The sequence below is a fragment of the Dromiciops gliroides genome, chromosome 1, assembly GCF_019393635.1.
Source record: "Dromiciops gliroides isolate mDroGli1 chromosome 1, mDroGli1.pri, whole genome shotgun sequence".
In the NCBI taxonomy this organism is placed as follows: domain Eukaryota; kingdom Metazoa; phylum Chordata; class Mammalia; order Microbiotheria; family Microbiotheriidae; genus Dromiciops; species Dromiciops gliroides.
This window is the reverse complement of record NC_057861.1, coordinates 313,451,544-313,477,360: the sequence shown is the minus strand read 5'-3', so window position 1 is coordinate 313,477,360 and position 25,817 is coordinate 313,451,544. Positions and strand designations below refer to the sequence as shown.

The window sequence follows — 25,817 nt, the reverse complement described above, 5'->3', positions numbered from 1 at the left end:
TTCAAGTTAATGGAAACAAGTCTTTATTAAGTAACTTTTAATATCAGAAAAATAAAACTCTTATAATTCTCTTTACAGCAAATATATAATATCAGTGCTTTGGCCATCTTCAGTTAAAGGCCCTTTATCATAAAATATATGGTTTTTAAACTTTACTCAAATTGAATTTATAATCCCTATGACCTCCCTACATATACATAACAAAAAGTGTAGTAAAATTAGCAAATACTAAACTATATTGATAGTTTTATCATTCTTAGTTTGTAGTTTATAGAAATGGTACACGCACCTAATATATGTCGATTCCTTGGCTTATTAGTTGCAGTGTACGATGCAATAAAATACAAAATACATGCTTGGTGAACATTCGTTCATATCTACAAGACGGCAGCTAAAGATTAGGCTTCAATACTGACATTTAACTATCCTACAAGCAATTAGCATTAAAGGTATGCATTACATCATAATATGCCATCAAGGCAACTTTTATACTGAAAAAATCAAAATAAAAACCGTTATTTGTAAACTTTTATACGAAATGTAACTCTTCAAGTGGAAATAAAAAATAAAATTTGTTTATTTACTAGTTCAATACACATAGGATTTAATTTTTTTCTGTTATACTGAGAAAAAAAGCTCTTTTGCGTCTTGGGAAAATAATGCTTCAAAAATAATTAGTAGAAAAATCCGTTGGGATACTGTTTTTATCCTTTTTGATGCCAACACAGATTTAGGGTTGTACTGAGGATGATGAAGTTAAAGACATCCACAGGTTGAAATGTAAAAGCTCATTTTAAATAAATCTTTCCTTATGATTGGAAATAGTTTTGAAATGAAGTAAACTGATTGCAGGTTATTGTCACAGCTGCTTTTTGTGTATTATGCTTAGGGCATTGCTATCCCTCCCATCCCCACCCCCCCTTTCGATTACTAAAAATAAAATATATTTATAATGTGCAAGACAAATATGGTTTGAACATAAAAATGTTTCACATTTAGATCTATATACTCTCTAAAAGTAATTAATAATAGCTTGATCGGACTAATGAATGGAATGTTAGCATCCTCACTATTAGCCAAAATATGTGCACCCCAAAGCTCTTAGTGAAATGAGAAAAATCCAGGTAAGATTTTTCCACATTACATTAAGAGAAACAATGGGTAGGAATTCACAATTGAGACAAATCCATTCCTGATCCTCTGATCACACCATCCACAAGAACTCTGGGCGAGATGAAGGTCAATGTAGCAGTTTTCTTCCCAAATTATTAACAGTGATCTATTCAACTGCCACCAGCCCTATCCATTCTAATAAGTCAAAACTATGCATTAAAAAGTTACTTGCAATCCTGCAGAATTAGGCATAAGTTGTTGTAAAATAAAAAAACCTGTTTTTCAAAACTGGCAGTGTAAAGAAGGCAGCACTGGAAGTGTCTGATAGATCAATAATGCCAAGTACCCTCCATAAACTTTTAATATGGTTAGGCTACGGGACGTATCGCCTTCAAATATTGGAAGTCACAACTTCTCTCATAGGCCTATATAGCCTATCATCTCTATTGTTATGAAAGCTGAGGTGAACTCAACTTTTAATCAATCTTATGTGAGCTATGTCTCTGTTTATTAGAACAGTAATTAAAACCAAACTAGTAGACAGAGACCACCTAGGTTTAGTGTTACCATAGCAGCCTTTTAGAAAATACAAGTTTACTAACAACTTTAGCCTAATCCCAATAAAGCCTGATAACAGTCATAAGAATTCATTAGGAAGTTTACTGGGGGTACCATTATACCCATGCTTTTAAGAGTCCATATAGAGATATAATATTATGTATATATATATATTTAAGAGTGAATTTGGATTGCCTGAGTAACAGCTGTCTGGCAAACTGGACATGATGGCGTTCTCTTTTCACAGATCTTGTTGGCACATTCCATGCAGAAGAGGTTGTGGCCACATGGAACTAGGGCAGCAATAACTTCATTCTCAAAGCAAATCACACAGTCGTGCTTTCGTCTTGATTCTGGAGGTGAACTAGACGTGGAACCACCATTGGAAGAGGAGTAACTGTTGGTACCATTAGAAAAAGCAGGGATATATATTGGAAGGCCAACATGGTTGCCTGTACTAGGCGGGTCACTCCTAACCCTCCGAGCAAGTGGATGTTCTATGCCTTCAGGAAATGTGGGAGAGAGTCGAGGAGTTGATGGCTGACTTCCTCTACGCTGAGTCTTCATGTTACCAGAAGGGTCACCACCAAAACCAGAGAGTGGGTTAACTGGTTCAAAAGGAGTCCAGATAGTTTGGGAGGATGTTGGTAAAGAGTCAAAGGCAGGAGAATCAACTGCAAGATCTTCTGAGCCCACAGATGGTAGTGTTTCTCCAAACCAAAAGTTTCCTGTGCTGAATGGGCTTGTTGGGCTGAAGTCAGCCAATCTATTGCTTCCAAAGTAAGAATCGGTAGAACCACTTCCCAAAGAACTGGAGCTATCATTTCGATAATTGGATATCATTCTGGTGCGGCTAGGAGGAACTGGATTGGAAGAAAGCCATGCTGAGCTAAGGGTGCCCCCTTCAAAGCTCACATCTGTACCATTGTAATGGAAATCGTTCTCTTCATTTAGCTCAATGTAGTTTCCAGTACGCATGGCAATATGCATTTCTATTTCTTCCCGTGCTCGGTCTACATTTTCAGGCATACCTGTCACCTCAAAGACAGGCTCCTTATCTCTGCTTGGAGTAACTATATATGTGTGGGTCTGCTGCTGAATCCTTTTAATTGTGGCTCCTTTGGGTCCAACCACCAGTCCTACAACACGGTAAGGTACCCTGACTTGGACTGTGGTCTGACCAGGCAAGTTAGGTGTGCATGGCAACCCCCCCAGTGCAGGACCATTTTTGTTGCGAGATGCTCGAATCATGGAGAAGTGCTCAGCAGCTGAGAGAATTTCCCTTTTGGCCATGGCTACATCTTCTTTCCGTCCAGTGACAACAAAAATAGGATCTTCACCACGAACAGGTGTTTTGATATATGTATTTGTCTTGGCCCTTAGTGCTTTAATTTTACAACCTGTCAGAGAAAGAAAAAAAAAAGCCTTTAGTGGAAGGGGGAGGGGATCCAAGAATCGATACCTTGTTTTTCAATGTTTTGTAATGCCAAATGACTTGTATTATTGGAACCAGAGAGAATCATTGAAAACTTAACACTTTCCTATTTTGAAAACTAGCAACTGCCAAAAATCAAGGAATCATTTACTAACTACCACCTATTACCAACTAGATAGTTGGCAAGAACAAATCAGTTTTTTAGTTTGTTCCCTCTGTTGTACAAGTGCATCACCACTGAAAAAGAATATGAAATGGAATGCTCTTTTCCCTATCAACTATGCAAAATACAGTATAAATACTGTATTGTACTCAGGATGCAACACATAAAGATTACTATCACTCAGAGGTATAGTCTTTGATTGAGATCAGGGAAATGGAAGATGGCCTTTATTAGATGACCACTCTCATGCTTAGAAACAGATGAGTATTAAGGACTTTGACCAAGCTGAAGCAGATTGTTGTGAGAATTATGAATAGCACTACAAAACTAAGGGTTCTGGGAGAGGGGCTACTTTTAGGAAAGAAGCTATAGTTAAATAATAAGATATGTGTACCATTATGAATGTAACATTCTTAGACCCAGCAGTTACAATTATAATAATTGAATCATTGAAACAACAGAACATGAGTGGGTTTTTCCCCCCACATTGTCCAAGCTGACAATCTGGATCAGCCAAGAGATTATCCTCTGGTATAGATAGCTCATGCTGGCTAAAAACTCTACAATTCCTGTAATAGCTCTAACAAATAAATTTATAGAATGCTGATGGAAAAACTACCTGAAAATTGTAAATGTTATAAGAAGGTACAGCCCAAGTTCTTGAGAACATAGTTCTTTGAAATACTCATATGCTATAGGTTTTAAAGCAGAAATGCTAATTCAAGGTCAATAGTTTGTGAAAGAATTTTCTAAGTCTTGCTCACTAAAAAATAGTTGTTTTGCTTTGAATACAATGCCAATATTAAGACATTATAAACACTAATACATATAGGAAAACTAGGTCAACTACTTATAATTACAATAAGATGATTCAATTCAATAAGGATTTATTTATTCTGTACCTAGCACAGGGGGATACAAAAACAAAACAAAAACAAAACAAAAACACAACCTACTCTGTAGGTCCCTAAGCACCCTTCAAGGACCATACCAATTCTCCTAGGAGAAAACACGTTTGCAGGTAAATAGCTACAAAATACATACAGAGTAAATACAAAGTAGTTTTACAGGCAGGAAGCCAGAGACCACTAAGAACTACAAAGATCAAGAAGGTCTGGAGGCATCCGAATTGAGCTTTGAAGAAAGCTAGGGATTTGGGTAAGAAAAGGGGAAGAGGGAGAGCATTTGGGCAGGGGGCAATCTGTGCAAAGACAAGATGACAGGTGAATATGGAAAACATAAGTAGGGCAATCTGGCTGGAGCATAAAGTGGGAGTGAGGGGAAAGTGGGATATGAGAACAGTCTGGAAAGATAGGTGGGAGCCAAAGTATGAAGGACTTTAAGTGAAAACAGAAGAGTCTGTATTTTATCCTAAAGGCAATAAAGAGCCATTGTAGCTTTTTAAGCAAGGGGGTCGAGATTTTCAGATATGCATGTGGAAGACAGAATGAGGAAAAGAAGAGTCTAAATTATTTTAGTCATGTGTTCTGTCCCAATTTTTATATATTAAAACAACAGCATAGGAAAAATGTAAAAACAATTATATAGCATGACATCAAATTTCTATTATGACACTATAGGAGCTGAAATGCATGTGCTATCTATGCTTTTGTTCTGCATCCAGCTCAAACTGGGGGTGGGCTGTAGGGAGTCTGTGATCAATATTAAATAGGCTTCTATATATCTGTGATGATTTTTTTTTGGCCTTTTAAAAAAAATGCATACTTTTTTGGGGGGGGGGCAGGGCAATGAAGGTTAAGTGACTTGCCCAGGGTCACACAGCTAGTGTCAAGTGTCTGAAGCCAGATTTGAACTCAGGTCCTCCTGAATCCAGGACCAGAGCTTTATCCACTGTGACACCTAGCTGCCCCTGCCTTCTATGTATCTGTAATAATAACATATAATAAGGATGCAATTTGTGATAACATTAATTGAATTACTAGGTCAGAAACCTGAACATCAGCCTACAAACTCATTTAGGCCATAATACTTAACTACAGATTCAGAGAGCTGGATCATTCAAAATTTCAAAACAAAAAAGTCCACACATGTAAACATAAAAGGGCAGTCTTACTACTTATGCTATTGTAACAGTGAACTTCAAAAGTGAGTAAATTAACTTTTTTTTAAAAAAATTACTTTTTTCTATCAGTTGCTTCATGGAATGTCTAATGAACATTTCCTTTTCTTGCTATATCCCACCTTTCAAGGCCAATCCTTTTGATGGCTAAGAGAAAATATTTGCCATATTTGATCTATGGGAAACCAATTCTCTATCTAGGGACAGCTGCCAAGCTAAGCAATGAATGGATATAGGTTACGGGAGTCAGCGGAAGTCTGGAGATAATGGGCAAGAAGTTTCGACAGAACAATTCTCTTACTTGTGGTGGGAGTTGTCATCACTGTATAAGTTGTCTTTCTATTGTAAAAAACAAACAAGCAAGCAAACAAAATTACTTGATGCTAGGGAGGTATGTGAAGTGGGGTGGACAGAGGGAAAGAAAAGATGTTAAGAGTTAGAACTACTTCTCCCTCATTCCAATGATATTGAGGTCACATGTACACCAGATAAATAGAAAACAGGTGAAGTCAGGGGTTTAATCAATGAATAGCAGACTTACATGATGCAAAAAGGATAGAAGTGGAAAGTGAAAAAACTTTTAGTGAAAGAGTGGAAAAAACAGCTAGTGGAAATAAAATGAACACATTTACTACTATCAGGGAAGTAGTTGCATTCTGTCAACATAAAAGATAAAATGTCTTGTGTTATTCATGGCTGGGAAGGAAAATAGAGGAGCAGCAAAGTGTCTAGGAAATCTCAGAGTTTCTTGGTACTCTTAGAAACAAACAATGGTAGATACTTTGTAGGAATAGCAATCAAGTACAGAGTGTGTGTGTGTGTGTGTGTGTGTGTGTGTGTGTGTATGTGTATGTATGAAAACCAGGTCAACACTACTGGATAAGGTTATCAAGGAGAAGCAGAGAAGAAAACAAAATGGAATAAAAATATCCTGGGAGCTTAATTGTGGTTTTATAACTTCTATCTGTGGATGAAGTACAGGGAAGTTGAGGCAACACCAGACCAAGTCAAATTTGATAGTCATTTCTGAAATATTCATTTCAGCCTTGCCTCTTAGCCTCTTTTGGAATACTTTGGGGGCTTGCTGAGCTTTAGACTTGACTTTTCTGATTGCTGGGCGTTAGCAATCCCCAAAAGATAAGACAGGAACAAAGTCATACATACAGTATAGGCTGTATACATCTTGCTTCTGGGGAAAGGATTCTTAACCTTGTCCTTTTTTTTTTTTTTTTTTAAATCAGGAAGCAGAGCAAGGCACTCTCAGGGAGAGGCAGCATGTGCCTGGCAAGTCACAGCATTAATGCAGCCACCACTGCCACCTCCCCATGGACCCCAAAACAGACAGTCCAGGAACCTCAACATGAGAACCTTTGGGATAGCTGTGCTTCCAGCCCACTCCCTGCATTTATCATGCTGGGAAACAGTTTCTGTGGAGGACCAGCAACTTCAACTGCAGGTGCAACAGTCTTATCTATTATAGGCTCAGAAAAAAGAAGGAAGAAAGGAGGATCCTTTCCTACCTTTCCAGTCTTCTTTCACTTTATTTCCTCCTTCCATCCCCATCACTTACTCTTTCATCCATTGTGAATGTCCTACTTGATAGTTTTAGCACAAGACCCTCCAACTTTGAGCATTTTCACTGGCCTGGAGCTCCTTCCTGGTTTCCCTCAAGCCTGTTTAAAACTCTCCATTATTCAATAAGCCTTTTTCAGACTCTTTAATCTTAGTGCCACACCCCCTCCAATTTATCTTGCATATATCATGGTCGTGCATGGTTATCTGCATGTTGTCTATCCCATGACACTGTGAGCTCTTTAAGAGCAAGGACCAGTTGTGTGTGTGTGTGTGTGGCGCCTTTCTTTGTATCCCCCTAGTGTTAATTAACACAGCGCCTGGCACAAAGTAGCTATTTATGGTTATTGACTTAGTGGATAACCAGTGCAAAAACTACAGAGGTGGGAAATGGAAATGTGTGCAGGGCCACAGCTTGGCTACAGCACAGTGCGAGAGGAAGTGCATGCATGTAAAGACAGGATGGAATCAGATTGTAAGGCTTTATTCTGAAGATAATGGGAAACCACTTAAGCTTCTAGAAAAGAATAATGAAATTGTGTTAGGCATTTTTAGTGGAGTTAGAGTTGGCCAATAAGCACTGGCTGTGTGCCAAGTACTATGTGCCAAGCCCTAGGGATACAAAGAAAGGTAAAGGGTAGTTCCTGACCTCAAGGAGCTCACAATCCAATGGAGGAGAAAACAAGCAAACAAATATGTACCCCCCCCCCCAAAAGCTATATACACAAGACAAACAGGAAATTGTTAACCGACAGAAGGCAATAGGATTAAGAGGGTTTGGGAAAGGCTTCTTGTAGGTGAGATTTTAGCTGAGACTTGAAGGAAGCCTGAGAAGTTATAGCAGATGTTCCAATCCTTTCCAATAGCAAAGGAGATATTTCCTTATTATTCCCCGAGCAAGAGGTTGGGGGTAGGGAGTAGGAGATAAGCACCTTCAGGGCAGATGGCAAGATACCAGAAGACAGTACTGGTGGATGGATGTGATTAGCATGGTAAATTCTGGTTTTACTTCTCCTATCACCTCAACAGCTAAGGCAACTAAAAGGATTAATTTGTCTCAAGATGAGGCCCAGGACTGAGTGAATTAACATTCCTAGAGTTGGGGAAAAAGGTTTCTGGGAAGTCTGGAGGCCTACTGTTGCTCTTGGTGGTGAGAAGTGGGGGCAGTGGAACAGGTTACATGAAGTCAAGTGGCCAGTTTGGGGTATTAGAATTTCATTCTCCTCAAAGGCAGTTTCCATTAAAATCCAAATTCCTTAGCTTAGGGCTCAGGACCCTCTCTGCAACCTAGCCCCAAACTGCCTTTTTTGGGTGTTTGTTTGTCCCTACCCCATAAAACTAAGTATCAGCCAAAAGGCTCATTACACTTCTCCAGCTCTGTATCTTTGGCTCATGCAGTCCTCAACACATCTTTTAAAAAAGGCCAGCTAAAATGGAACAGTAGAAAATGTCAGGAAACATGGGTTCCCTTGGCTTCCTTCAAGTCACATCTATTTAGGAAGCCTTTTCAAATCGCCCTTAATTTCAGGCAGGAAGACTAGAGTGCAAATCACAGGTCTTGCCCGTTGCTCACCTCAGATTTCTCAGCTGTAAAGCGGGAATAATAATAAATGGGTTGTTTTGAAGATCAAATGAGAAGATATTGTAAAAAGTACTTGGCGCACATTAAGTAGTATATACTATTGTTTGATATTATTAAAAGGCTGGGTGTTATTATCACCCATTTGCCTTGCCTATATTTTGTTTGTACATAATTGTTTACAGGTTGTCTCCCCCTTTAGACTCACTGTGAGCCTATGAGAACAGGGGATGTCTTTTGCCTTTCTTTCTATGTTCAGGTAGCATAGTGCCTTGGCACAGAGTAGATGCTATGCTAAATAAATGTTTATTGACTGTCACAGCTCTGCTTCTAAGAAGCTGTGTTATTTTGGTCTAGTCTTACTTGCCTTTCACTAGTTTCCTCCTCATTAACAAAATAAGGAGGCTGAATTTCTCCTTTCAATTCTATTATTCTAAACCCACCATAGCTACTGCATTGTAACCATTTCCTTAACTCCTTAACCCAAGTCAACTTAACCTAACAGCCTTGACAAAATACTGTCATTTGATAGTTAGCTACTGAGTGACTAACCTTAGTTTTCCATAAACCAGTGTCCATTCAAAGGCACCTAAGGTGGCAAACTGAAGAGAGTGCCAAAGTTGTAAAGGTTTGAGTTCAAATCCTGTTTCAGGTACTAAACTATGTGTGACCCTGGTAACCTCTGTCTCAGTCTTCTCATTGGTAAAATGGAGATAATACAGGGTATCAAATGAGAATACACACACATATGCGTGTGTACATTATATATATATGTGTATATACATATAAACACTTTGTAAACCCTTAAAGTAATATACAAATGCTAGCAATTATTATTCTCAACAAGGTTTTAAGTTGCTCAAATGAAGTCAATATCTGATGCTTGTTTATAACAAAACAACTGTTACAGATGTACAGTCAAGCAAAATAAATTCGCACATTATTCAACAAACTTAAAAAAAAGGAAAACAGCTTCATAAATTGAGCATACAACTAAAAGGACATTATTTTCACTTGCTTTCTGGTATAACAATTGGAGAGAAATTTAAGATATTTCAATTATTTTAAAGAAAATTCCAGGTTCATTATCTTATATGATTCAGTATTGGATATTTTAGAAAGTCCTCAATACAATGAAGATACTTTAAGTATTAATGTATGCAAAGAACAACCTTGTTAGTTAAAAACAGATCATGGAACTGTAATATTCACATCCTTTAGTGAAATTAAACTTAGTTTGCTGATTGCAATTTGCTAAATCTCAGCACAAAACCAAACTGCTGTCACTGTTAATTTTTTTTTCTTGTTTTTTTTGGGGGGGGGAGGGGCAATGAGGGTTAAGTGACTTGCCCAGTGTCACACAGCTTCACAAGTGTTTGAAGCTGGATTTGAACTCAGGTCCTCCTGAATCCAGGGCTGATGCTTTATCCATCTAGCTGCCCCCTCACTGTTAATTTTTAAGGTTCTTAGGAAGGCATAATTCTCCATTTTTTCAAATGCTTTTAACATGTCCCATGTTATAGTATAACAATGGCTGACTTTCACATAACATAATGGTTTTGTGGAAATTAAGTAGCTAAGGTGTCATATCAAGGTAATGTTTGGAAAAAGAAAATGGGTAAACAAAGGATATACAATTCAACAGTTTACTGGTCTGTTTAAAAATTGTTCAACCACCACCACCACCAAACCTATAGAAAAGCCTCTAGCTAGAGAGAGGGAGTGGAAAAGAATCATACATGACATGAGGGGGTAGATGGGTAGGGAAGAGATAAGCATTTATATAGTGCCTACACTGTGACAAACGCTTAAAAAAAAATCTCATTTCATCTTCATAACAACCCTGAAAAGTGGGTGCTATTTATTATCATTCCCATTTTATAGCTGAGGAAATTAAGGCAAGCAGAGTAAATGATTTTACAGGGTCATAAAAGCTAGTAAGTATCTAGGGCCAAATTTGAACTCAGATCTCTTTGACTCTTTCCAATGTACCACCATCTGCCTCCAAACTGTAAAACTGGCAGGTGACAAATCCATTGAAATATTAAAGAATAAAGTAGATCTTAAGAAAACAATTTTAAAGTTAAATGTGTATTTAGCACAGAAAGACAAAAGACCTCAAAATTCTGACTGATGCCTTAGTGAATAAGCATATTTATACAGAAATTCTTCTCTGAAAAATCCCCTTAAATTCAACTAATATGATAAAATAGAAGGGTTGGGGGGAAATGTTAAGAAACTAGAAAATAATGGTGGAAATTCTAAAATTACAATTGCATTCAATACTATGTGTTAAATACTAAAATGGCTCTTCCTACCAAAATGGTTACTTTGAACAGTTTATCATTGGTTAACTGTTTTCCCATTTATAAAGTGGGAAGGCAGAGAGGCTGTGATTTGTCATTAAAATGCTACAACTTCACAAATGCTGTGGAAGTACTTACTGTATTCAGTTCTAAGTCTTCAGTACCACTCTTTCTCAAGTTTCCAAAACTTAAAACCAAAAACAACCTTTCTTCACCCCCCCCCCCCCAAAACCACCCCAAACTCCCACACAACTGGAAGAAAGCAATCACTGCTGAACTTTTGGGTATAGCTATAAGCAAGTTAACCTATTATTAGTGTGTAGTAATGGGGAGCTAGTTCCCAGATTATTTAAATTTACTACAGGTCATTTGTGGTAGGTACATTGTGGTAAAATTGTTCATCCATTCTTATTTCTTCTTGTACAGGGTTCCCCCTCACTCTTCTCTTCATGCTCCTAAGAGGGTTGCAGTACCCCTTTGTGGGATGTGGGAGTGATGTACTTCATCTCCAGAAACCCATCCTTCTGCAAGATGAAATCAATTTCGGAAACTATCACATTCTCAGATCATTTCTCACCTTGTGTGCAGAACTTCTCATCATGACCATCATGTTGCCCCACCCCAATTACACTGTGAACTCCTTGAGGGCAAGGCCTTTCTAATACCTTTCTTCAGATCCCTTAACTCAGGGCCTGGAACATAGGCACTTAATGTTTAATGACTCCTACTCTGCCCTTCCTCTCCCCGCTGCTGCTGCTGCTGCTGCTGCTGCTGCTGCTGCTGCTGCTGCTGCTGCTGCTGCTGCTACAACTACAATTCCTATCACAAGGACACTCCACCTCCTGACTCTGGACTTTTTCACCTCCCATAAGCCTGGAATTTTCCTACAGAATTGCCACCTCCTGGCTTTTCTGGCTTTCTTCAAGTCTTAGCTAAAACCCCACCTTCCAGAAGAAGGCTTTTCAGACCTCCCCCTTCCCTCCCTTTAATGCTAATGTCTTCCCTTTGTTGATTATCTTCAAATTATCTTTTATATATTGTATATTAGTTATTTGCATGATGTCTCCCCATTAGAGTATCTTTTGTCATTTTTTGTATCCCCAGCACTTATCACAGTACAGGGTCCATAGCAGGACCTTAAAAAAATGCTTACAGATTGATTTTTTATAGTGAGTCTGAGTTTAAAAATTAGAATATTCTATATGTGATAAACTATATAAATCTGAAAGACTGACAATAATTTTGACAATACCCAAAAGCTAACAAATTTTCTTTACAAATATCTGAATATAGTTAATAGAAGCAGCACAAAAGAGAAACCAATTATTTGACAACATAAAATTATAAAAAAGAGTTTGATTCATGAATTCTCTGATGTTCTAAGACACCGTGAACTTTATTCCCTCTATTCTTTGTCAATGACTCATCTCTTTTCACTAACACCTTCAAGTAGTTGCTTTAAACATTACCAACAATGGATTAGGTTGTTCAAGGGAAACGGTTTCCTCTTAAAAAAGGAGCAGACCATCATCTGTTCATTTTGTTGTTCAGTCGTTTCAGTCCTGTCCACTTATTTGTGACCCAATTTGGGGTTTTCTTGGGAAAGATATTGGAGTGGTTTGCCATTTCCTTCTCCAGCTCATTTTAAAGATGAGGAAACTATGGCCAATAGGGTTAAGTGATTTGCCTAGGGTCACATAGCTAGTAAATGTCACCTGAGGTCATATTTGAACTGGGGAGGAAGAGTGTTCCTGATATCAGGCCTGGTACTCTATCCTGGCTGCCTCTCATTTACTCATACCTAGGACCTATTGTGCATATAGAGTTGGAACTTAGGGTAGCAGAACTTCCACACACTTATTCCCTCACAGTTTTTATAAACAAGATCTTTTTTGTTGTTGTTGAAAGTTTGTGTGACCTCAGGAATTTGAACTAGTTAAGAGATCCCCCCATCTCTTTTTTGGGGAAAAAAGGCCACAGAACAATTTACATTAAAACACACCAAAACCCACTGAATAGTTGGGACCCAATTGGAAGTTTAGACTTGTCCATATTACCTTAAATATCAAAAATAAACCAGAAAGTATTATTTTCTGATTAAGTAGTAAACCATGATTTAAAATATATAGAAAATTGCACAATTAATTTTATTTTAAAACCTCAAGAATTAAGCATTTTTCATTCTATCACATTAGAGGTTAATAGTGTTGTTAACTATTACAAAGAACAAAGGGCTAGTAATAATAAACCAGATTTTATTTGTCTTTGCCAATCTCTTGTCATGTAATTCTAAGCAGTTCATTTGTAAAATGGGATACAACTATTTGCCTAATCTAAGTCATAAGTCTGTTGTGAGGCTAAAATGAAAATAAATGTGGTTATGTTTTGAAAAAAGATAAAAGCACCATAGAAATATAAAGAATATATCAACATGTTCTGGGCCAATGACCTGAATTTTATTAGATATTGTAGTAAACATACATTAAAAGAAGAAAATGCCAGAAAGTTGTGGGTCTGAAGTCATATATTCCTCCGGGTTGAATGAAATTCCTGTGGTTTTGAAGGATAGCAGTTAAAAGATATCCCAGAGTTTCAGTAAGTGCTTCAAGACAGTCTATTTCTAGGAGAGAATCAGGGCATAATATTATTACTGTTTTTACTTCAATGCCCAGAATGCCATGGGACCTAGTCACCATCTTAACCAACCTGAAATCAATTGATTGAGTAACTATGTACAAAGTGTAGGGGATATAAATGGGTTGAATGCAGCACCTGTCCTCAAGGAACTTTTCAAATTAAAAAAATGGAAATTAAGGGTATTAATTCATTTTACAAACATTTTATACTGATCTTTTAACTTCTGAAAAGTAGCCAGTGGTTTTAGTATTCTAACTTGTAGATTTATGCATCTTAACCAGGGTAGATAAAAATGTATTTTCATGCCTTTTTGCTTATAGATGTAAACTGTAATTTTAAAGAAATATCATTTTCAACAGTAAACACTATCTCTGACTCATCTCAATTATTCTCTCAAATCAATTCAATCTCCCTTGCCTAGAAATTTAAGATTTCAAAATAATACTTTCAATTTTTAAAAAAAGCATATAAACTACCATGTTGTCCCTCTTAGCCCCCAAATTTGACATACCAAATTTTTATAATATGTTTATTCCACAGCACATATGCCAGGTTTCTTGAAGGACAGGGACTATATGTCTTTGTATCCCCAGAGTCTAGTATAATGTTGGCTTCCTAACAGGCACTTTAAAAATGTTTGTTGGACTGAACTACACTAGCCATTCTAATGAGCAATTATCTGTCCACAGCCTTAGACCCATACTAGCTGTGATTGTGGGCAAGTCGTTTAACCTCAATGCTCTAGGCTGGCAATTCTGAGATTATAAAATGCAAAAAAAAAAAAAAAAAAGAACAGAACAGAACAGGAATTGGTAAAAGGAGTTTCCTATGTCAATGAAATAGGTTTAGTCTCTACCCCAATCCCTTTCTGACAGCATAAAAACAATCTGGCAGCATTAATTAAAAGAAATTATCTCACCATTCATTTTCATCACTAAGACCTTATATTTGTTGAGCTCTTTGCATTACAATAGTATTTCATTTGATTAGGTAGAAAGGGCAGGTAAGAGATTTTACAGACTGCAAACCTAGCCTCTTCAAAGAAGTTAAATAATTTTTTTAAGGTTACTCCCACCAGCAGGTGGTAGAGCTGGGATCAGAACCCAGTCTTCTGATTCAGTTAGCACCAGTCTTTTCCACTGTGCCAAAAATATTTGTGAAAAGGTAAAGAAAACTAGAAAAAAAAAGAGAAAAAAAGTTGGTAAAAACGGATAAAAACATTTGTAGGCTTAATTTTCTAAACCTTTAATATACCCTTAAACTAGGATATTCAAAATACTTTAACAGGTATCTTTCAAACCTCTAAAAGTTAACGTTTCTTTCTTTCTTTTTTAGTGAGGCAATTGGGGTTAAGTGACTTGCCCAGGGTCACACAGCTAGTAAGTGTTAAATGTCTGAGGCCAGATTTGAACTCAGGTCCTCCTGACTCCAGGGCCAGTGCTCTATCCACTGCACCACCTAGCTGCCCCCAAGTTAACGTTTCTTAAAGAATTTTCTTACTATAGTAAAATTCAATTACGAAAAGCAATTCACTATACTATATAGTTTCATTTATACAGGTCAGACCATATGCCCCACATATACATTGAAGAAGTTTGTTCATATTACTCTTATAACAACACAAATTCGAAGGTACAGAGATACATTCTCTTTATACTTCAACATTAGCATTCAACAAAATTCAATTTAAGCATTTAAGTGCTTAATATCTACTGCAACACACTTTGAAAATGAAAAGCAATTACTGACCTCAAGGAACTTACAGTCTACTGGGAGGGGAAGAGAAATAAGATATGCACAATTAAATGATTTATTCAAGATAATGTTGGTCTATTATATTTATACAGAATAATCAGCAAAGAGTTTCTATTAAGAAAAGCTTCCCCATTAATTACTGAATTAACAGAGTATTTATGTCAATGTATAACAGTGCTGCATTAATTTGTGCATTCATTCACATCATTATAGTTAAGATTATCGGCACTACCATTAGAAAACTATTTTCAGAGCCTTAAATATCATCACCAGGGTTAATCTTTGCAAATCTCTATGGTAACCACAGATAGCACTAGAGGAAAGTAAAAGGCATAATGGCCACTAGGGAAGCACAAGAAATGAAATTTATTTTAAACAAAAGCAATGAAAACTGTTATGTACTGCTCCTTAAAATTCCCATCAACAGATGATTCAAAAGAGATTATCACGAAGCCAATTTGTATCTCCTTAAACTAAAGTTAAAGGTTTTTTCATTAGTACCTTTTTAAGATCTATAGGTAGTACTACACTGTACTTTGGGTTGCATATTGACAGTTTAAAAATATAACATTTCCTATGTTTTATTGCATTTCTTATTTATTTTAAAATATTTCCCAATTATGTGTAATCTGGTTCTGTGGCACTTGGGGTGTTGCTGGTGGCCATGTGTTTTGACTCCTGTTTTAAATAATAATGAACATCCACTAGCAATCCACTTTCTTAAGGTTTCCTTTTAAATGAAAAGATGTTAGAGGGCATTGGTTTTTTTTTTTCTGCTTAGCAGACAATAATAATAAGTAGGAAACAAGACAGATGTCTAACAGCTACTCAAATAACCTGGACAAATTGCCTGAGTTGTGACATGAAGTGGGGGGAAAATGATAGAGGATCTTGGAAGGAAAAAAAAAGGTGAAGCAGCAATAGTGATGAATAGATTAAGGATAATGACTAAAAATCAGGTTTATTATTCAAAGCAATTTAGGAGCCTCACCTCACATCTGTATAGCAAAAATGTGGTTTCTCATTCACTTCTACTAATCCTTAGAATATCTCTTTAAAGTAGATAGGGTAGGCAGTTTCTCCCTTCCATCTGAAGCTCAGAGAAGTTAAAGTGACTTGAATTTGGCATTCCTTAATGAAGTAGGGAGTTAAATGTTCTTTACACTATACTATATTGCCTCTGTAGAAGCAAGAATGTCAAGATGAAGAACATCTAAAGTTCACAATATGTATTTCAGTGAAATTGAAATTATCACATTCTAGAAACTGATAGTTGTATTACAATTTTCCTAAAACATTCAGTTTGCTTAATGTTTAAGCACTACTTTCCAAAAGAGCAGTAAGCATTTTCTTGTGGCAAAAGTTCTACCTTTTCTATAAAAGGTTAAGTATCATTGTGATAAATATTACAAAGGATCTGAAGGGATCCTTATGTATAGATTATAGAACCCAATTCCTTTTGGTGTTTGATACCACTGATTTACAGTATATTAACATTCAAAAGAACAAACCAATAAGTGTATGCCCAGAGAGGTCAGAGGTAGACAAATAGGTACAAATCTCCTACAGAAGAATTTTCAGACACTTGAACTTCTTGAATAATTTTCTAGATGGCTGTTAACTAGGGGGTAGAGAAAACACCCTTCAAATGCAATTGTTTTTATTTTCCACTTCCTCTCCAGTGAATAATATTGTTCATTAGCTGAACAAGGCAGGAAGAAAAGGCAATAGAATCTCCACCCACTTGCAAAACAATTACAGTCACTTGGTTTTTTCCAATAGTTTGCTAGTGCAAACTGATCTACTAAGATAAAACTTATAAATTCTAGAAATATATTTCTTAAAGCTGTTGTCAATATTAGATTTGATAGTCATGATTTTTACAAACCTTACTGAAATATCTGAAATCAGTAATTAACCTAACACACCATTACATTTCTGCAAACAATATACTCTTATCAATAGTGAATATTAATTGAAATAGAAACTGGACCTATGATTTCATAGTTTTCATAGGAACTCCAAGATGAAGAAATTCCCTTTAAAATAAGAGATCAAAACCTTTTCAAAAATTTCCTTCCTTCCACATAGCTAGTGTCAAGTGTCTGAGGCTGGATTTGAACTCAGGTTCTCCTGAATCCAGGGCCAGTGCTTTATCCACTGCAACACCTAGCTGCCCCCCCCCCCCATATTTCTAATCTTAGAGAATTGCCTAGATGGCAATGAGGGTTAAGGGCTTTGCCCACAATCACATGACCTAGATGACCTAGCACGACATTCAATCAATATTTATTAAGAGGCTAGACCTGAACCCAAGTCTTCCTAGTTTCCAGACCATCTTATCTATTAGATCCTTCCTTCCTATTTAAGAATATGACTTATATAATAACCATGATATGTGCATTAAAAGAATATTTTCCCCAAAGAATGAGATTTCTGATAACACAATTCAAGACAAAGTTAGCCATATTCATTTTTCCTTGTCAAACTTCAAAATTCTAGAGTATGAAAAATCAGTCAAGTGCACAATGCACACATATGAATTTAAACAAATTGCAACTACTGTTTCAATCACCTATGAAATGGTCAACGTAACATAGAAATTTAAATTTTAATTTAGGCTTTCCCTGGGGATCTGTGCTAAATTTAAAATTTTCATCTATGATGATACTTAATGGAATTATTATAAGATGACAAGTTTAGGAGAAATGGCTAACACTGGATGACAGAGTCACATTCCAAAAATATCTTGAAAGGTTAAAATGTTGGACTAAATTTACAAAAACAAAATGTAATAGAGATAAAAGTAAAATGGAATGTTTGGGTTGTGAGCTGCATTAATGGAGTGGAATACTCACATACATGAGATCATATACTTGGGTCTATAAATAAATACAAACATGGTTACATGGACAAGCTAAGGGAAGTTTGGCTATACAGCGGCATGTATTTTAAAAGATTTGTAGGTTTTAATATGCCACAAACTCAACTAGGCAACACTGTGATGAGTCAAGAAATGTAATGCATTGTAGTTTGCAGTAAGGAGGTGATAGTACAGTGGTATCACATCTGGGGTACTGAAACTATTTACGTATGTCAGATTTTAGAAAGGAAGGGAATGAGCATTTATTAAGCACCAACAATGTGCTAGGAACTGTGCTAAGCCTTTTACAAATATTATCTAATTTGATCCTCATAACAATCCTGTGAGATAGGTGCTATTATAAGAGCTTCTTCAGCTTGCAGTTGAGGAAACTGAGGTAAATAGACATTTGGAGAATTACACAGTTGTGTAAGTGTCTAAGGCCACACATGAACTCATCTTCCTGACTCTAGGCCCAGAGCTCTATCCATAGCACCATGGTGGAAAAGCCACTGAGAAAGTGGAATAGTGGCTGAAGGAGGACAAGTAGGATGATAAACAGCCCTGAGATTAAGTCAACTGATGACTATGATCGCCTGGAGAGGACAGGCAGAATAGAACATGATAGCCGTCTTCCCAGTATGTGAAAGCCTGTCTTCTGGAAGAGGGTTTAGCCTGGTCCCAAGAAAGCAGAGCAGGTGCAATGGGTAGAAATTTCAAACAGGCAAATTTAGGCTTGCTATGAGGATTTTTTTTTACTTAGATTGAAGTTATTCAAAGGTGGGTTTCCTTGCTAGGTGGCGCAGATAGAGCGCCGGCCCTGGATTCAGGAGGACCTGAGTTCAAATCCGGCCTCAGACACTTAACACTTACTAGCTGTGTGACCCTGGGCAAGTCACTTAACCCCAATTGCCTCACTTAAAAAAAAAAAAAGGTGGGTTTCCCTTTTCACTGGAAATCTTTAAGCAAAGGCTGGATCACCACTTGTTAAGGTATGAGTTGGATCTAAGATTTTGTAATTTATTACTAGTGCATCTTTGAGCACTTTTTACACACTGTAAAATGAGGGGATAGGACTAGATTATCTCTAAAGTCTCTTCCAATTCTAAACCCTGCCAATCTTTATGGAATAAGAAAATTATTAATAGTGTGTATTAAATACAATTTAGCTGTGCTAAAAATCGAGAGCTGATTCACAAAGAGAATCCTAACTAGAACCACCCCAGGAAATTGGGAAGAGACCTGAAGTAATTACTTTAGAATATAATTATAACAATTATGGCAGCAACACATACCATACCAGTGGGTCAACAGAAAAGTGATGTTCCATTTGCAAGAGGACAATGCTGGAAGAGAATTTAAAGAACTCTCCTCAATCTATAAGCTCTACAAACATCCTATTCATTAATGAAAAGAATACAAAAATCCTCTTTGGGGCATTCAAAATCCCTCATAACCTACACCTCTTGCACCACCCTGCCCCCCTACTTTCCAGCCATTTTAGCCCTTATTTCTGATAGGTGCTCTTCCATCAGGTTATACCAGCTTCCTGGCTGTTCCTCAGACAAAACTCTGGGCATTCTCTGTAGCTGTCCCCCATGCTTGGAAGCTCTTCTTTCTTATCTCCACTTACTGACTTCCTTTTTAAGCCCCAACTAAAATCTGACCTACAGGAAATCCTTCTCAATCCCTCTTAATAATTTCCTATTTACTTTGTATACAGCTTGTCTGTACATATTTGTTTGCCTGTAGTGGCTCCCTTTAGATTGTGAGCTCCTTGAGAGCAGGGAATGTCTTTTGCCTCTCGGTGTCTCCAGAGCTTAGCACAGTGCCTGGCATATAGTAGGCACTTATAAATCCTTATTAGTGTAGACCACAGATGATATCTTTTTTTTTTCTTCTTCTTTTTCTGCAGGCAATAGGGGGTTAAGTGACTTGCCCAGGGTCACACAGCTAGTAAGTGTCAAGTGTCTGAGGCTGGATTTGAACTCAGGTACTCCTGAATCCAGGGCCGGTGCTTTAACCACTGAGCCATCTAGCTGCCCCCCCACAGATCATATCTCAAGTGAAACTTTGGATTACAAGGCAATAAGACAATTGAACCATTATTGTAACATTACTGTAAATCAAGTCTATTTAGAATTCTACCACTTGTTCTCTTTTAGTCAATTTCATATTACTCTGACCAAATGAGGGTATTTGACTGTCCATGTCACTTTCTACCCAGAAAACTGCAATAGCTCCCTATTCCCCTAAGGATCCAGTATAAAATCTTGCCTGGCATTTAAAGCTCTTTATAACTTGGCACTTTCCTCCTTTACACTTTCTTTCCATCACACACAATAATCCAACTACAGTGGTCTACTTGCTGTTCCTAGGACACTGCATTTCACCTCTTGTTCCCATGCCTTTGTAATGGTTATTCCTCAAGCTTGGCCTCAGTTTCCCTGGCTTCATTCATCACTCAATTTTCCCAGTTCCTCCAGCTGCTAGGGTCTTCCCTTAAAAATCACAGTACCTGACGCAGTTAAGAGTTTAATAAATGCTTGTTGAATGACAATCCACCCCAACAAATATGATTAGGTTGTGGGCATTTAGGATGCAAAGACAAAAGCAGTACCTGCCATCTGGAAGCATACATTCTAAGGGGTGGGGATGGATGTACAAGTCAACATAATTTGAGAAAAGAGAACATAGGCAACTAGGAGACAACCTCTTAACTAAACAAATATTTGGGTTTTTCTCCCCATGGCTAATACCTTTACAAATGCAGATTACAAGTTTTTCTAATTTTGGAGGGAAAGTTTATAAAAATACCATGAAATCTTTTCATAATCCAATTTTATAGTGCCTTTACATTTACTAGAGTTCTCACTGCCCTTTCTTTTAATTATAGCCCATAGTACTTTTCATTTCAAAGTAAGAGAAAAAACTAATGCCTCCAGACCAATTAAACATTTACAAACACCCACAAGCTGTTGGGGGTAAATTTAAGTTTTGTTTTTCTTTTAAAATTTTTGAAAGACACTACCCAGGGACTATTGACAGGTAAAGGCTCTTTGTGACTTCAAATTCCATTTGTCACGTATTTTACAGAACCAGTTAAGAGATGCCAAACAGCATGACGGCCTCAGGTAATGAATAAAAATGGCAGGCGTAGATAGTCTTTAGGACAATTTTTTTTCCATTAAAAAAACTCCCCAAATGGAACAAATCATCTAACTTTAGTCGCTTTAAAAAAAAAAAGGCAAACAAAAAGAGAGGCAGTATTGTGTATTAGAGAAAACCCTGGACTTGGGAGACAGGAGACCTGGGTTCAAATTCCACTTTAGCCACCTGCAGGGAGAGCTTGGGCAAGATAAGTAATCTCATTAGTTTCAGCCTCTTCCACTGTGAAATGAGAAGGCTGGGCTTAATGACACCGATATTTAAATCTATGATCCTATGAAACATGAAATGAGGTTGTTATTATATACCCTAGTGGGTAGGGGTTGGAGTAAATGTAAAAACTATCCTTAGTTCAAACTTGGCAGATTGGGTCCAAGAGCCAGTTTGCTGACCCGTTATAGGAGACAAATTACCACAATGTTCAAATATGTTTTTGAGAATCATTATAGAGCTCTTCGAGTTCTCTAATTAAATAGGTAGAAATACTTTGCTGTTACAGGAGTTTCTTTAGGTCAATAGTACAACACCAAATTAGGCTCACCAGTGGAATGGTATAAACTATGAAAAGGGGATGAATCTTTACTCTAAGACAAGATATAGAATAATATGAAATTTACTATTTCCCCTCCAAAATTGTGACTTCAATACGAAGTGAAATAATAAGCCTTAAGTTTAAATTGTATCCACATCCTAAGAAACATGATCTTGTTTGTTTCCTGGTTAATAAAGTGTATCTCCTCTGATTACTATACACTCCAGAAAACGAATTAAAAAGAATAACACTTTCAATGAGGTTTTGCTGTTGCAGTATGCCTTTGTCAAACCATGTGTTTCTAAGCCTGTAGTTTTGGTTGGAAAATATGGTCACAGTTAGCATGGTCCAAAGAAAAATCCCAGAACTCCAATCTCATTTGCTACCTCTTGATACTCAGCACAATGAGAAGCCTGGGATTAATTCAATTTACTTTGGTTTATGGGTTTTAAGTAGTGCTGTAAACGAAAACCTGATTAATGTCACCTTTATACTTTTTTAAAACAAAGGGGAAAGTCAACAAGATTATAAAACTTAATGTGTATTATTAAGCTCAAAACTTCCAAAATAATATTCTGAAAAATAGATAACAGTTTGTCCATTACTTAGTAGGAACCATATAAATGTTTCCACTTCATCTACACAGCATTTAACTCTGATCCCATTGCATTATACCTTCCTCTCCAGCCTTAGTTATTAGTAACTCTGATTTAAGAGCCCTATTTTACAAAGTGGACTATGTTTACATTCATTGAACAGGCTCTGCAGTTCTTTCCTACCTCCTCACTACATGTGTTCATATCTTTCCTCTGTTTTATCTCTAGATAAGAGAGAATCCTTCTCCATCCTTTCTTTCAGACCCAGCTCACATTCCAGTGGGACCGCCACCACTCTGAGCCCCATCCAACTTTGGGTGAACCATCTTTGACACACTTAGATACTACTTTGTATTGTAGTTTATGTACATGGCAGCCTTCACACAGGTTTTATAAGCTGCTTGAGGAGCTTATACTTAGTATCTAAGTCCCCCCTCCCCCCCCCCAATCTCAGCACTCTGACCTGAGCACAATTCCTCATGACTAAAATTTTTCACACAAAAAGTACTGGTAGTGTAGTGGACTTTGTGCTGGAAAACCTGCGTTTGAATCCAGATTCTGCCAATTTACTACTGGGACAAGACACTTCAAGTCCCAGTTTGTTGTTTGTAAAAAAGTGGGGTTGGACCCTACTACTTTCAAATAAAGTATCTCACAGGTCAACCAGGCTAAAACTATAGGATTCCTTTTCAGTTTAACTGTACCACCTCTGAATGATACAACACCAGAGAGAAGTTTGCAATGAGCCACCTTTAAATTTCAGATGTTTTTTGCTTTTTAAAATCCTAAAGGAATGAAGTGAGAAAATCTTGACATTTGAAGCCACCATTTTAACAGACCTCTTATTTATGTGTACTTTAGACCACTTGGGAAAGATGAGCTCATTTGGGCTGCAGCGCCACCATCTCTTTTCATTTGACCCCAACAATGCTGTCAGCCAGGCAAGAGCAAGAGAAATGGGTAAGGCTAAGGATCCATCTAGTTAAAAATGTACCCAACTCTTGTAGTTGGTCCTGGATGACTATAATTCCTTTAATTCATACAGGCTACACAAAAACCATCTGCTCTTTGCCAAAAAGATGTACGATATCGAAGTGCATTGGGCCTCACATTCCCTCTACCTTCACAAATCTACTCCTGGAATGTGAGACATAGGTTCTTTGTCTGAACAATGTGGGAGGAGTTTGTCTGAAGTACTGAGGTGCTGGCAAACGGAGAATTTACCGAATACTGTTTAAGTACCTATATTTATGAAAATTGTTAACTGAAATGCATATTACAGCTGCCATCATAGGTATATTTAATCGTATTCTTAAAAAAAATTTAAGATACTGTGTGTTTGTATGAAGCACTTTGGAAACACACTAAGTATCACTAATCCAATTATAGATCATCTCAGAAGAGGTAGCTCCTCCTCAGATGGCAAGTTTCCGAAGAGAAGGGGAAACCTGTAGAAGGGAAATATGTATCACACCAACATTCCCTTCGCCTCAAAGTTAGCTCGTTCTGCACTGTCGGCTTTGGTCAGTCCACTACCAGAATAGGCTACGTAAAGGACACCGAAAGCTATAGGCTGGGTGTCTTACAAGGAAGTTAGGGAAGCCTGTGATCTGCACGCGGGACGCTGCCCCGAGTCCGCGCGTCCACTTCCCATCTAACCGGCCTTTTACCACCTCGGGTCACGGACGCCCGGCAAAGTTGTAACTCACTCTGCTTTATCGGGGCTGGGGTGGGGAGCCTGACTACCTTTTGGCTTAGGCGACGTTAAACGGGTACCCGCGTTTTGAACCCGAAGTCCCCCTCCTCCCTGGGCATCCCGGCCCCGGAGCACCGGACGCAGCCCCCGGACCCGAGCAAACTCTGGTCCCCGAAAGCGCGGGGGGGTGGGGAAGCCGGTGGCTCCCGGTGGGGGGGGGCGGCCCTCGGGGCGTCTCTCCTCCCCCTCGCCACGCCCGCCCGCTCCCCGCTCCTTTGTCCCCACCCCGCCCCGGTGCCTCGGCCGCTACTCACCCTGGCGACCGACGATCTCGGCGACGTGCTCGGAGCTGGGCACCGGGACGCACTCCGTGGTGTTGACGCTCTTTCTCCGGAGGAGAGCAGCCTGCTCCCCGTTCAGTGCGGCGGCAGCGGCCGCCGCCGCCGCCGCCCCCCCGCAGCCGCCGGGGCCGTAGGCGTGGGACAGCATCGCCGCCATCATGCCCTGGGGATCGTCCCCTCCGTACAGCACCCCGGCCGCCGCCGCCGCCGCCTCCCGAGCGTCGAAGCCCGGGGCAGGGAGCAGCACCGAGCCTAGGGATCCGCCCGCGATCGGGTGGCTCTGGGAGGCGGCGGCGGCGGCGGGCGGCGAGAGTAGCAGCAGCGGCGGTCGGTCCTGGTCCTCCTCCTCGTCGTCGTCCTCCTCTTCCAGCTCCTCCTCCTCCTCCAGCAGGTCCCCGTCCACCTCTGCTTCCTCCTCCTCCTCCTCTAGCTCCAGCTCCAGCTCCGCCGTCTCCGGGGCCCCGGGCCGGCCGGGGTGAGCCCGCTCCTCTGGGGACAGCCCCACCATCCTCCTGGCCTGAGCTTGAGCCGCCGCCACCGCGGCCCGGAGCGACGGGTCGGTGGTGTCCGCCTGGCGGGGGTCGTCGAGGCCTAGCGCGGCCAGGCGCTCCCGCAGCAGGAGCCCGTCCCGCTCGGGCTCCGGACCCCCGGGGGGCGGCGGCGGCAGCGGCGGGGGGGGTGGCGGGGGCGGCGGCTGAGGCTGCGGCAGGGGGGCCGGGGCCGCCGCCAGGGCCAGGGCCGCGGAGCTGCCGCTCGGCATCGCGGCGGAGGCGGCGGCGGCGGCAGCAGCGCGCTGTCAATGGCGGCGGCGGGAGACCGGGTCAGGCGAGGCGGGAGGCGAGCCCCATGACCGACCGGGCCCGGGCCCTGCTCAAAGCGCAAACACCTTTCCTCAGGGGAGCCGGCAGCTGCGGCCGGAGAGCGCCAGCGCCGCCCGGGGACCGGAGGAGGAGGAGGAGGAGGGACGGTGGCAGGGGAGAAGAGAGGGAAGGAGAAGGCGGGGTGGCTGGGGGTGGGGGCAGCGGCCGGCGGGCGGGCAGGCGGGCGGCGGCAGCGGCTGCGGCTCCTCTCTCAGGGTTTCTTTTGTTTCATGGCCCCAACCAGCCCCAGGCGCGCGCGGCGGAGGCGACGCCCCACACCTCCCTCCGAATGAAGCCGACGCGCGCTGATTGGCCGCTTTCAAGCGCCGGCCGCCCGCCCACCGCCCGGAGAACCTTACCCTGCCCCTTGCCCCACCCCCACCCCCCCTTTTGGGGCCCCACCCCCTTCCCGCCCTGGGCTCACTGATTGGACGGCTTGGGGCTCGACGAGAACCCCGAACCCTTCTCCTTCCGCTCTCTCCTCTTGCCCCGCCCTCCACCCCCGACTAAGGTATTGAGAAAGACTGTGATTGTTCTCTCTCCGCGTCACTCTTTGTGACGTT

At 39.8% G+C, this 25,817-nt stretch overlaps 1 protein-coding gene across 1 annotated transcript; it reads right to left on the bottom strand.

The window, feature by feature from the left end:
- MEX3C (mex-3 RNA binding family member C) lies at positions 1–25,401 on the bottom strand. Its single transcript, XM_043978547.1, has 2 exons — positions 24,368–25,401; positions 1–3,071 (listed from the first exon to the last, which is right to left on the bottom strand). Exons 1-2 carry the CDS (start codon positions 25,152–25,154, stop codon positions 1,846–1,848), a joined length of 2,013 nt encoding a protein of 670 aa, XP_043834482.1. The 5' UTR covers positions 25,155–25,401; the 3' UTR covers positions 1–1,845.
- Positions 25,402–25,817: the final 416 nt, after the last annotated feature.

Coding starts and splice junctions, on each gene's coding strand:
- MEX3C (XM_043978547.1), bottom strand. CDS start 25,154: ATGCCGAGCGGCAGCTCCGCGGCCCTGGCCCTGGCGGCGGCCCCGGCC. Junction 3,072..24,367: donor CGAGATCGTCGGTCGCCAGG/GTGAGTAGCGGC, acceptor TTTCTCTGACAG/GTTGTAAAATTAAAGCACTA.